Source organism: Priapulus caudatus, unplaced genomic scaffold, assembly GCF_000485595.1.
Source record: "Priapulus caudatus unplaced genomic scaffold, Priapulus_caudatus-5.0.1 Scaffold118, whole genome shotgun sequence".
In the NCBI taxonomy this organism is placed as follows: Eukaryota; Metazoa; Priapulida; class Priapulimorpha; order Priapulimorphida; family Priapulidae; genus Priapulus; species Priapulus caudatus.
The window spans coordinates 399,745-412,609 of NW_014577179.1; the positions used below are offsets into that span (position 1 = coordinate 399,745).

At 47.6% G+C, this 12,865-nt stretch overlaps 1 protein-coding gene across 1 annotated transcript in view; it reads left to right on the forward strand.

The window, feature by feature from the left end:
* LOC106805566 (hemicentin-1-like) overlaps positions 1 to 12,865 on the forward strand; it is a 137,935-nt gene that overhangs the window by 75,366 nt on the left and 49,704 nt on the right. Inside the window, exons 3-6 of the mRNA XM_014807217.1 lie at positions 3,478 to 3,633; positions 7,029 to 7,133; positions 7,957 to 8,076; positions 9,891 to 10,058. Coding sequence (XP_014662703.1) covers positions 3,478 to 3,633; positions 7,029 to 7,133; positions 7,957 to 8,076; positions 9,891 to 10,058 — 549 coding nt within the window. The remainder of the gene's footprint in view (positions 1 to 3,477; positions 3,634 to 7,028; positions 7,134 to 7,956; positions 8,077 to 9,890; positions 10,059 to 12,865) is intronic.

Below are 12,865 nucleotides of genomic sequence, written 5' to 3' on the forward strand. Positions count from 1 at the left end.
AGTGGCAGCAACAGCAGCGACAGTAGTAACAGTGCTACTGCTAATGTGGTTGCTGCTACTGTTGATGTATCCTCCTGATGCTACTGCTGCTGATGCTACTACTACTACTGTTACCGCTGTTACTACTGTTGCTGCTGCTGCTACCGATGTTGCCACTGTTACTACTATTGCTGCTGCTGCTACCGCTGTTACATTCCTTACGCTGCTGTTGCTGCTACTGTTACTACTATTGCTGCTGCTGCTACCGCTGTTACTACTGTCGCTGCTGTTGTTGCCACTGTTACTACTGTTGCTGCTGCTGCTGCCGCTCTTACTACTGTCGCTGCTGTTGCTGCTACTGTTACTACTATTACTGCTGCTGCTACCGGCAGCGGCGGCAGCAGTAGCAGCAGCAGCAGCAACAACAACAACAACAACAACAACAACAACAACAACAACAACAGTAGCAGCAGCAGCAGCATCGGCAGTAGCAGCATCAGCAGCAACAACAACAACAGCAGTAGCAGCAGCAGCAGTAGCAGCAGCAACAACAACAACAGCAGTAGCATCAGCAGCAGCAGCAGCAGGGGAAAACATCATCAGTAGCAGGCAGGCGGGCTGTAGGGAACAGCGACACGCAGCAGCCAGCCAGCAGAAGCTAGCCGAGGTAAATTGCTGCGCCACAACTCGGGCGGTGGATCGTTAGAAGATTAGCTGGAAGTAACGTGATAATGGGTGCGCCGCCAGAACACCGCGTATATTCGCCGGGTTTTATAGACGCAAATTGGCAAAGATGGTCGAATATCTGTCGGGGAATATATGTAGCGAAGCGTAGGCTTAACGCATAAACATAACCTACAACATGTGGCCGAGCGTATTATCATAACCTATTACATGTAGCTGTTTAACAGAACACAATACATATTTTCACACGTAGTTATTAACATAACCTATAACATAAAGCCACGCGTGTTATCATAACCTATTACACATAATAGCCACTCGCATTAACATAACCTACAACATGTAGACACGCGTATTATCATAGCCTATTACACATAGCCACTCGCATTAACATAACCTAAAATGGCATATAATTATATCAGACCAATAGCAGAGTTCACTACATCGACTACACTGCCCTTTGTCCGTGTAATGATAAATTAGGAATACGGAACAATCGTATTTTCTCATCGTCTTCCTTCGCCGCATTCCCCCCCTCTCTCTCTCTCTCTCTCTCTCTCTCTCTCTCTCTCTCTCTCTCTCTCTCTCTCTCTCTCTCTCTCTCTCATCTACCTTTTCTGCCACGCTTTCTCTATCTACTCCTCTCTTTCACTCCCTCTCACGCACACTTTCTCACTCTCCCTCTATCTCCCACTCACATACTTTATTTTTCTCCCCCACCTCTCTCGCTCTTTCTCTGTCTCTTTCTCTCACGCACACACATTCCTTCGCTCTCCAAAGTCATTACCGCTTGCACTGGCATCAAACCCTCCACTGAACCATCCGGTTAATGTTCCGAGAGCGACAAAAAATTGTTTAGCGCGTCTTCTTGAAAGACGTGAACTTTACAGAACGGACATTTATCGCCTGACGCCTGTTCCCTGCTCTCGTGTAATCACCCCTTTAACCTCGAAGATTCGGGGCAAAACTAGCACCCGTTAAGCGAAAGAGAGAGAGAGAGAGAGAGAGAGAGAGAGAGAGAGAGAGAGAAAGCGTGCGACACGCTGGGCGGGGAGCGGAGGACATCTTGGACTGTGACGCATGCACGAACACATATGTCGAGTGATATCTCTTGCAAAACGGTGGGGGTGCACATCGTACTGAATAACGCCAAATAGTCAGGTTCAATACCTGATATCAGCAGCAGCGGCGGTCGCGCCGAAGACATCGCTGTGCTGTGTTTAACGAGGGGGAAGGAGAGAGGATTAAGCGAGCACTGACAGCAGTCAGTCCGTCTGTCCGTGTGTGTAACTGCGCTGACGTTGATGGACGCAGATGGCAGTCGCTCTCAACCCACGCGTACATACACACACACACACACACACACACACACACACACACACACACACACACACACACACACGCGCGGATACAGCGCAGTATAGCTAGTAGCCAGCGTCTCAGATCGAACACGTCTGGCCGCCGCCGTCGTCGTCAAATTCGCACGTGTAACTCCCTTGTGTGTGTGTGTGTCGTCGGCAAATACTTAGCTTGTTCTGCGCAATATCAATCTTGATCACGCTCCGTCCGAATTCGTGTAGTCTGTCTGCAACGAGCGTTGTGCGGATGACAACGACGTGAGGGCGAAACACGGGAGGATATGTGCTCGGGCGTGTGCGTTTACGCGCGACGCCCCTAAATGGAACGGCAAATTCTGAGGCGAAATCGCGAAACGAGGTTAAATCTACTTAAGAAAAGCCGTCGCTTTCCTCCAAGTTGAGGGACTGACGACTGTCCATGAATCTAAAATTAGAAACGGGCGACGACTGTGGCGACGACGGCAGTATAGATGCAAGCGCCGCCACCACCCTCGGGCGACTAGACATTTAGAATCAACTGCCGACTGGATCAGCTCATCTGTTCTCTCATCTAATGTCTACTGAGAGAGAGTCCGCATTCTATTATCTCTCTGGCTGAGTGTGACCACCGATCTCCTGTATACTCTTATACGTGTATAAACGCGCGACTGTCGGTGTTTCCCTGTGTTGGGGAGAGATTACTAGCAGAGACTTGTCAACATGCAAGTTCCATCGGTGCATGCTTCTTGTCACAACATGAGCGATGGCCATTTGGAAGGCCGCCCGTTCAACGCCGATCTGTTTGATGACCTTTATTATTCTCGCATCTCGATCAAATAGCTCGCTTACTAAACGCGCTTTGCGCGGGATCGCGCGGGAAAGGATGTACGCGAGAAGATTGCAGCCGGGGTAAATGAGTGTTTTCTTTCCGTATGTTCTGCCGTTAAACGCACGATCAGACGATTTTAAGGTTGCGCCTTAATTGCTCATTAATACACGCACGACATCAGATTGCTCCGGATCCCGTATGTGTAGAGAAATTTTACCCAGGGAATATATAACTTGCCGGCCGATAATTATAAAAAGGATGTTTTCTCTTTACCGCCTTTCATTGTTCCCGATAGGTGGCGCGATTGGAGTTTTAGACTATCACGTGATGCAACATTAATTTGTTGCTAAAACCTATTTTATAGAACACTTATAAATTCAGCGACGTCTAGCCAAGCGTTGTAGCGGTATCATAATAAAATAATAATAAAATATAAAACGCTACGATATGTTCACGACACTCAAAAGCTATATTAATCATTGAACGATAAGCTATAGCGTATCGGCGGATATGACGAAATATAACATCTGTACATTGTTCCCATCTGTGCGTCTATAAGTGCCGTGTGCATACGCGTTTGTTGCGTTTTTTGCCTTTACATTCACCGTTTCGAAGTTGTATTACATTCGTGCATTATTCACTGTTCAGTGTCGCCAAAGTTAGTAACGACGCAGAGCACGCAATCCGAGATTGTCACGCTAGAAGGCAGGGAGGTCGTTATTGAATGCGAGGCAACAGGAAATCCGCAGCCGAACATCACGTGGAGGCGATCCGACCACAAAGTTATGAACCTACCGATGCCGTGTAAGTGAACATGCAGGCATGCAGGAGTGTGTGTGTGTGTGTGTGTGTGTGTGTGTGTGTGTGTGTGTGTGTGTGTGTGTGTGTGTGTGTGTGTTGTTAACAGCAGACCCTTGTCGTGTTTTTACCGGTACGGCTATGTCGTATGGTAGATCTAGCGTTATCAGTACCGTAGTTTAGAGTTAGCAATACTGCACGGGTCGCGAGTTATCAGTACGTTTATAATATGCGCAAAGTTAACAGCACGTTTATGACGTGTTTAAGAATTTACAGCATGTTTATGACGTGTTTTAGAATTAACAGCATGTTTATGACGTGTTTTAGAGTTAACAGCACGTTTATGGCGTATTTTAAAATTAACAGCATGTTTATGGCATGTTTTAGAATTATCAGCTCGTTAATAGCGTGTTTTAGAGTTAACAACCTGTTTATAGCGCCATTTACATTTATCAGCGTGTTTATAACGCGCCTCAGAGTTATCAGCACGTTTATGACGTGTCTTAGAGTTATCAGCATGTTTATAACGTGCCTCAGAGTTATCAGCACGTTTATGACGTGTCTTGGAGTTATCAGCACGTTTATGACGTGTTTTAAAATTAGCAGCATGTTTATGGCGTGTTTTCGAAATATTGGCATGTATATGCTGTGGTTTAGAGTTATCAGCTCGTTTATGAAGTGATATAACATTAACAGCATGGTTATTGCGTGTTTTTTTAGAGTTAATAGCCCGTCTGTGGCATGTTTTATAGTTAGTAGAACGTGTCTGCAACGCTGTAGGGTTAGTAGCGCTGATAGGGTCTATGTCCCCCGGGGTACTGCCGGAACGTACCCTGGGTACGGTCCGGTATACCGGAACGTACCCTGGTACTATATTATATGCCGGACCGTACCTAGCCTACTCCACTAACGAGTCTAGGGAGCCGCCTGCGCCTACTCCCTAACCCGAACCCGAACCCGAACCCTAAACCTAACCCTAACTCTAACCCTAATCCTAACCCTAACCATATCAAATAGTGACCAGGGTACGTTCTGGTATACCGGACCGTACCCAGGGTACGTTCCGGCAGTACCCTGGGGGACATAGACCCTATGAGCGTTAGGAGCACATGTCTGCTATGTTCTTGAGTGAGCAGCACGCCTAGGACTTGCTTTAGAATTATCGGCATGTTTATTTAGGGGTGTTTTAGAGTTATCAGAGCACGCTCGTGTTGTGTTCTGGAAGCATCCGAGCGTGTATTCCGTGTTTTTCCGAGTTAATCCGCGCTAGTTTTGGCGGTTATTTCTCCGTTCCGTACACAGTAATTATATGCTAGGCACCGCGATTACGAAAGTCCAGAACCATCGATGTCGTCGATTTTTTTGCTTTTTCCAAGCGCTCTCGTTATTCTCCGCCGAGCTTCTGCATGGCTAGAGATTGACCGCCGTTTCGAAGCAAAATAATTTATTTTTGAGGGGCATCGCGCACGATTGTCCCGCAAAGTGGTTCGTTTACTCGTAGGCAGTTTTCATTGAAGTGTACAATCACGTATGATAATAATTCGACCGACGCAGCCTCATCGCTCGCTATACGACAGCGTAATGCTGTATTGGAACGTTCATTGCGCGAGCACGACCGAGTACGCCTCATTAAAAATTCTCTTATTATTGTCGTGTGCTCGGTGGCTCTCCCTAATCGTGCTAGTTATCTTAACTATTTTCTCCAATTTCTCGAACGTTTCTTTTAACGACCTCAGAAAAGGTTATCAGCGATGTAAATGAAAGACTCTAGGGTTGCGCGGATTTTTCCGCTGCGATGGCGAGCACGTCTTCTGCATGGCTACTCCCCGTCCAGTTAGTACGCATCAGCTAATTTTTATCAATAGTCGGGCAGACTTTGCTGAACTGATCGACCAGTCGGCCGTAGCTCTCCTGTGTCGTTGCAGAGATCAAATTACCGCCGACGACGTCTGCGATCACAGGTAAGCACGTTAATATACTCCCGCCATTACACCTAACCCAGGTACAACTACGGGGACGGCGTGTGTGTGTGTGTGTGTGTGTGTGTGTGTGTGTGTGTGTGTGTGTGTGTGTGTGTGTGTGTGTGTGTGTGTGTGTAACACAGCGAATAGCGCGTAAAGATTAAAGCTATGCAGGTGTTACAAATGCGCGCGAACGTGCTGGCTGCACGCGCGCGTATATGCCGCAGCTCGTATTATTAATTATTAATTATGCGCCTTCATCATTATTTAAAAAGGGTCGGTTTATGTGTCGGATGTATCGACGTTGAGTTTCCATGAATTAATGGTGTTGTATTCAGTCCGCGTTTTTTTCTCTTAATGCATGTGCATCTGTGGCGACGTTTTTGTATGATATGGGGGGGGGGGACAAAATGAGAATAGTATGTAAAGGGAAACATTTCGCACTCCTTTAGAATCTACGCTTAGACACGGATCGGGACACGCAGACGGTCGAAATCGAAAAGGGAAAAGCAAAAACAGAAGCAAAGGTGAGCACGTAGTGTGTGTGATAGGGCAGATCAATATTTAATTAAATTCCAAACACAGACATTTCACTGTAGCTTGCAGACTGCCTCGCCAGCGGCCTAACAATGCATGCCTCTATTTTTACAAGCTGTTTACTCGGCGAACGCACGTTTTCAATTGCGAATTTTTTTTGAATTTCCGACCGGTTAAATATTCATTTATAGATGTACGCGGCTAATAGCATGTATTCACAATTTCACCAGCATCTAGTAACTGACTCTCTCGAATTATTGCCTTCTGCCATATCGCTTTGAATACGCGTGGTTGCATTTTGGCTTGCGTTTGAATATCGGTGTTATAACTGGGGCTGGCACATGACGTCCGTTCTTCCTTCGGGTTAACAAATAACGAACATGCTTCCGAAGAATTCATATCCGACGGTGACACGTTCTATACGCTATATATTAAAATATTGTACGGGTGGATGAAGTTTATATTTCGTCATAGTGACTAATATGCGCAACGTAACATTTTTCGTGATAATTTAACTGGTGTGTACAATGTATGATGTACATAGAGTGAGCACAAAACGTACTCTGTACGTCCGGTACATAACACGCCCGTGCATGGTGAAAATACGCATAATATTTTGTACAAAATATTATTACATAACGCACAATGCATATAGACAAAAACTTATGTGTATTATGTACACATGTAATTATTATGTTCATATTATGTTTATTATATTATATTATATTATATTATCTTTATATATGTATTATTATTGTTATTGTATTACATAACAATACATGGCACATAACCTATATTGGCTTCGGTGTCAGTATACGTAACGTAGAGCCGAGGCCGAGTATACACAGTAAACATACTCACGTAAACCCATTGTATAGCGCGGGTTGTTCGTTCGTCTGCTAGGTTCCAATAATCAAGATGATGAAGACAAAACCTACACTGACAAGTTGAACGAACAAGGTACCGATCACCTGGCAGCACGCTCTCACGATGATAGGCTAGACGAAGGTAATTAGGGATTACCTTTTGTCGAAAAGGAACGCATTTACTTATGGCGCTCTAATCCAATAAGTTCGCCGACCCTCCGCGCAACAAAAACGCTTGACAATGCGGTAAATATGGACAGGTCCACTTGAATTATTAAAGGCAATATTTTTCATCCGTTCACTCTAGTTGATCTGCGGTCGTGCGTCACTAACGCTTGCATTCGTTTTAGCATACAGGCGAGAGAAAACATGAGCTCGCTCGCACACACACGCACAGACACACGCGCTCGCGCACGCAATATATATACACATACGTATCGACCAGTGTGTAAATAGGTATGCGCGCGGTGATAGGGTTAAAGATGGTATCACGAAGCCCTTTCAACGCGCCACCGAGTTTTCCCCAATGATGTGCTATAGCTGATGGAACGCCTGATGGACATCGGAACGATGTACGAAAACACGCGAGAGTCGGATGCCTACCCCGTAACGAGACTTCGTACATCATCACCTGCCCATCTGCGTGCCATTTGCCAATAGTCCATCGGGGAGCTATCATCTATCTTCTACGCTTCTATCGCGCGCAGGCATCAAACCGAATCCGCGCGCTATTTGTTTAAGACAAGATCGGGATCGAATGAGATTTCATTCATATTTGATTTTCTCGCAAATAAGGTTACGCATCGGGCCGCGAGAAGAATACACAGTCATATTTGCTACCTCCCCATCCCCACTTCCCCCTCCCCCCATCCGTCCTTCTACCCGCGTACTGGACGCGCACAGCTTTCGCGATGTCCTTTATAAGGCCGTCAATCGAATGGTGATCCTAATTCTTTCGACCTCAGATGGAAAATCGGTGACGTCAGAGCTGGAGGTGATCGAGGTTACTCCGCGAGATTTTGGCTTCTATTCCTGCTTCGTGTCGAACGAGCATGGCGAGGCAGAGGCAAAGGTCGAACTCTACGGTAGGTCTGTACGTACGTACGCATGCGTGCACGCACGGACACACGCACGCACGCATGAAAACGCGCGCACGCACACGCGCAGATGAACACACACGCAGAGGAACACACATGCACGCACGCACGAACACACACGCGCCTGCAAGCGCGCGCACATGAACACACACGCACACACGAACACACACGCGTGCACAGGAACACACACAAAGAGGAACACGCACGCATACACGAACACACACGCGCACACAGGAACACACACGCAGAGGAACACACACACATGCATGAACACACACACGCGCGCACGCAAGCACGCACTACTGTATCCGAATGCCTATACGCAACATTGTCTGCCATAGTTGCGGACATATTCGCTGCACGAAGGTGTCTACGTGCGTTAGCTCTAGTACTATAGCCCGCGTTCATTAACTGCCTCAGGGCTATAGAACATTGTCCGCTCGATTTCGCTTCTGCAGCAGTTCCCAACGTTCCCACGAAAAATCGCTTTACAAAACGCAAAATTATCGGGCTTTTTAACATTTATCTATCTACTTGGACATCTCACCTATCTTTCTGAACACTTTCCACAACTTTACACCATGTATTTATGCATTTATTACTCACAAGTAGGCAAAACACACAATTCGTTTTGAAATATTGTGGCGTGCGAACGCGTGACGTCACCGGATATATAGGCAAAACCCATGGAAGCTATGGTGCATGTATATACAATACCGGTGACGTCACGCGTTCGCACGCCACAATATTTCAAAACGAATTGTGTGTTTTGCCTACTTGTAAGTAATAAATCCATAAATATATGGTGTAAAGTTGTGGAAAGTCTTCAAAAAGATAGGTGGGCGGGCAAGCTGTTTAACGGAACACAATATGTATTTTCACACGTAGTTATTATCATCACCTATAACAAACACCTTATATATATTATATACCACCAAAAACCTATAACCGCTCGTATTATCAAAAGCTATTACGTATTTTTTTATCGTATTTCTCATAACTTAAGAACAATGTTGCCGCTCGCATCTCGGTGCGATTCCGATGGCTTGTTGTTTGTAATTAGGAGAAAATTAATTTTACGGAATTGTTCCAAGAAACGTATGAATTGCAGCAATTCGTGGCGTTAAAAATTAACCTGTATTCAGCTATCCACACTCTTCCTGGTCACAGTGATTACATTAATGTGATTTATATGAATATAGATGCTTATCCAGTTAATTGCTCGCACGGATCTTTTTAAACATAATTGTTGAATCTCTAGAGTTTTCAACAAACTGAAGCCCATGTGAATGTCAGATAAGTGCATAGACAATTGTCACGATCACCAGCCGCGCTTACACAGTCTATATGTAATTATAGCGCATATATATATATATATATATATATATATATATATATATAAACGCGTCACTGCGTGCGTATGAAACAAGTCTCGGCGTCGAGTCAGTAATTAATGATAACTAATTACTCGCCACCTTGATTAATTGTGATTCATCATCGTCCCGTAATCACATTATTCGCCATTCATCGAATCACCGCGTCACGGTAGACGTTTTCACTAACTGCCGCGATTCATTAACTACCAATAAACGTAATTAAACACCAGCGTCTGTGTTGACTAACCACCTCCGCCGTCGCCGTATCCACGGGCGATCCGGCAGACAACCGTGTCTGCGTTGACTAACTATCGTGTCGAGTTCGCGTCGCCGTATCCACGGACGCTGCGGCAGACGACCGTCCAGACGTCGTCGTCGCGCGTATTTCGCGATTTGATGGATTGTTTTTCTCGTCGTCGTCGGCAGTCGCTCCCGTCATCGTTCACACGTCGGAGAAGGTCGGAGCGGCCGTGACATGGAACGCGACGATACGCTGCTACGTGGAGGCTTACCCGCTGCCGACCGGCTACTGGCACAAGGACGGAGTCGCGCTGGAGCAGGGATCAAAGTATCAGTATGTGATGAAACCGTCAGGTTAGTTCTATTATGTCGTATCTTCGACGGCTTCCTGACGATAAATGTAGTATGCGCGCGCGCACGTGAGCACGCGCACGGATACAGACATACACACGCATAAGCACACGCACACACACACTCTCTCTCACACACACACACACACACACACACACACACACACACACACCCGCGGCGGTTTTAGTTGCGGACCGTGTCCTTTCGTCAACCTTTTCTTTATCGGCTCGTGTGTCCGCCGCCGTCTGGCCGCGAGGACACTGTTTGTCGCCGTGGTTGCGCGTTTTTGGGCGTCGCGCCTGGTCGGCCTTCTTTCCGCGGGTCTTCCCTCCCTCTCCCGCGCTCGTCGGCGGCGGGCTCATCCCGGCCGGCCGCCGGCGCCGGCGGGGCCCGCGCCCACCCACAAGGTCTTGCTGCGCCGTCCCCTCTTCGCGCGCAGAGCGCTCCGGCTGGTTCGGCGCGTCATGCGCGCTGTTGTGCCCTTGTCAGCCCTCCCCGACAAGAACGCCGCAGACGCACACACACTTACGCGTAACACGGCACAGGCATGGACCGTAGTCGCGGCGCGCGCACCACAGCACAACATCACCACACCCACACACAGCACACAGCATCACACACACACACTACCACACACCACAGGCACCACACCCAAACAGCATCACACACACCACACGACACAACAGCAACACAACACAGCACGATGCCGCGCCCGACACGCACGCGCCGCGCGCGCAGCCGCCGCAACAGGCTATCTTTTTGAAGACTTTCCACAACTTTACAGCCATACATATTTATGGATTTATTACTTACTAAGTAGGCAAAACACACAATTCGTTTTGTAAATATTGTGGCGTGCGAACGCGTGGACGTCAACCGGTTATTGTTATATACATGCATGCCAGTAGCTTCCATGGGTTTGTGCACCTAATAGGTATTGGCGGTGACGTCACGCGTTCGCACGCCACAATATTTCAAGAACGACCTTGTGTGTTTTTTGCCTATTGTGAGTAATAAATGCTATAAATGACATGGTGTAAAAGTTGTGTGACAAGTGTTCAGAAAGATTAGTGAAGATGTGCCAAGTAGGATAGATAACATGTTAAAAAGCGATAATCTTTAGCGTTTTTGTATAAGCGATTTTCGTGGAACGTTGGGAACACTGCTCAGAAGGCGCAAATCGGAGCCGCGCACAATGTTCTAGTATGCCCTGGCAGGCAGATTACTGAAGCGCGGGCTATAGTACTAGAAGCTAACGCACGTAAGCATCGTGACACCTTCGGCAGGCCGATATATGTCCGCAAGCTATGGCAGAGCATATGTTTGGCGTATAGGCATTCGATACAGAGGCGGCGCGTGCGCGCGTGTGCTGTGTATCATGCATGTGTGTCGTGTTCGCTCTTGGTGGTGTGTTCCGCTGTGTCGCGTGTGGTGTTCGTCGTATGCGTGCGTGTTCCTCTTTGTGTGTGGTTCCTGTGCACGCGGTGTGTGTTCGTGTGTGGCGGTGTGGTGTTCATCGTGCGCGCGCGTTGCAGGCGCGTGTGTGTTGCGTCGCGTGCGTGCAGTGTGTTCCTCTGCGTGTGTGTTCATCTGCGCGGTGTGCGTGCGCGCGTTTTTTTTCATGCGTGGCCGTGCGTGGTGTCCGTGGCGTGCACGCATGCGTACGTACGTACAGACTAGACAACCGTAGAGTTCGATCACTCTTCGGCGCCTTCTGCCCCTCGCGCATGCATCGTTTCGACAACGGAAAGCCAGGAATGAGAGAGGCGCAAAATCTGCGGCGACGATAACCTCGATCACCATGCCAGCTCTGACGTCACCGCCGGATTTTCCATCTGAGGTCGAAAGAATTAGATTCACCATTGCGAATTGAGCGCCTATAAAGAACATCCGCGAAAGGCTGTGCGCGTTCAGTAACGGCGGGTAGAAGGACGGATGGGGGGGAGGGGGAAGTGGGGATGGTGAGGTAGCAGGAGGGTGATGACTGTGTATTCTTCTCGCGCGCCCGATGCGTTTAACGCTTGATTTGCGAGAAAATCAAACTATGAATGAAATCGTCATTGCGATCCCCGATCCTTGTCTTGAAACACATAGCGTGCTTCGGGATTCGGTTTGATGCCATGCGCGCGATGAGAAGCGTAGAAGATAGATGGATCGAGCTCCCCGATGGACTGATTATGGGCAAATGGCACGGCAGTATGGGCAGGTTGATGATGTTCGTAAGTGTCTCGTTTGACGGGGTGGCTTATCGACTACTTCTTGCGTGTTTTCGTACGCATCGTTCCGATGTCCTATTCAGGCGTTCGCGATTCAGCGTATACACTATTCTATTGTTGTGGAAAAGTCTCGGTGTGCGCGTTGAAGGCTTCGTTTGATACTATCTTATATTCCCTAACTGCACGCGCGCGCATACCCTATTGTATTCTAGACATTCTGGTCCGACGTACGTAGTGTGTATTATATATATATTCATATATATAGATATATATATATATATAATTATGGGCGTGTGTGGTCGTGCGTGGCGTGTGGCGGGCGGTTGCGTGCGTCGCGTCGTGTGTGTGTGTGTGTGTGTCGTGTGTGTGTGTGTGTTTTGTGTGTGAGTGTGTGTGTGTGTGTGTGTGTGCATGTGTGTGTGTGTGTGTGTCGTGGTGGTGTGCGTGTGGCGTTGCGTGTGTGGCGTGTGGTAATCGTGTACATGTGTGTCTGAGTGTGTGTGTGTTGTGTGGCGTGCGTCGTGCGTACGTACGTGCTGGCGCGTGTGTGCTGTGTCGTAGCGTGCGTGTGTGATTATGTGTTGTGTGTGCTGG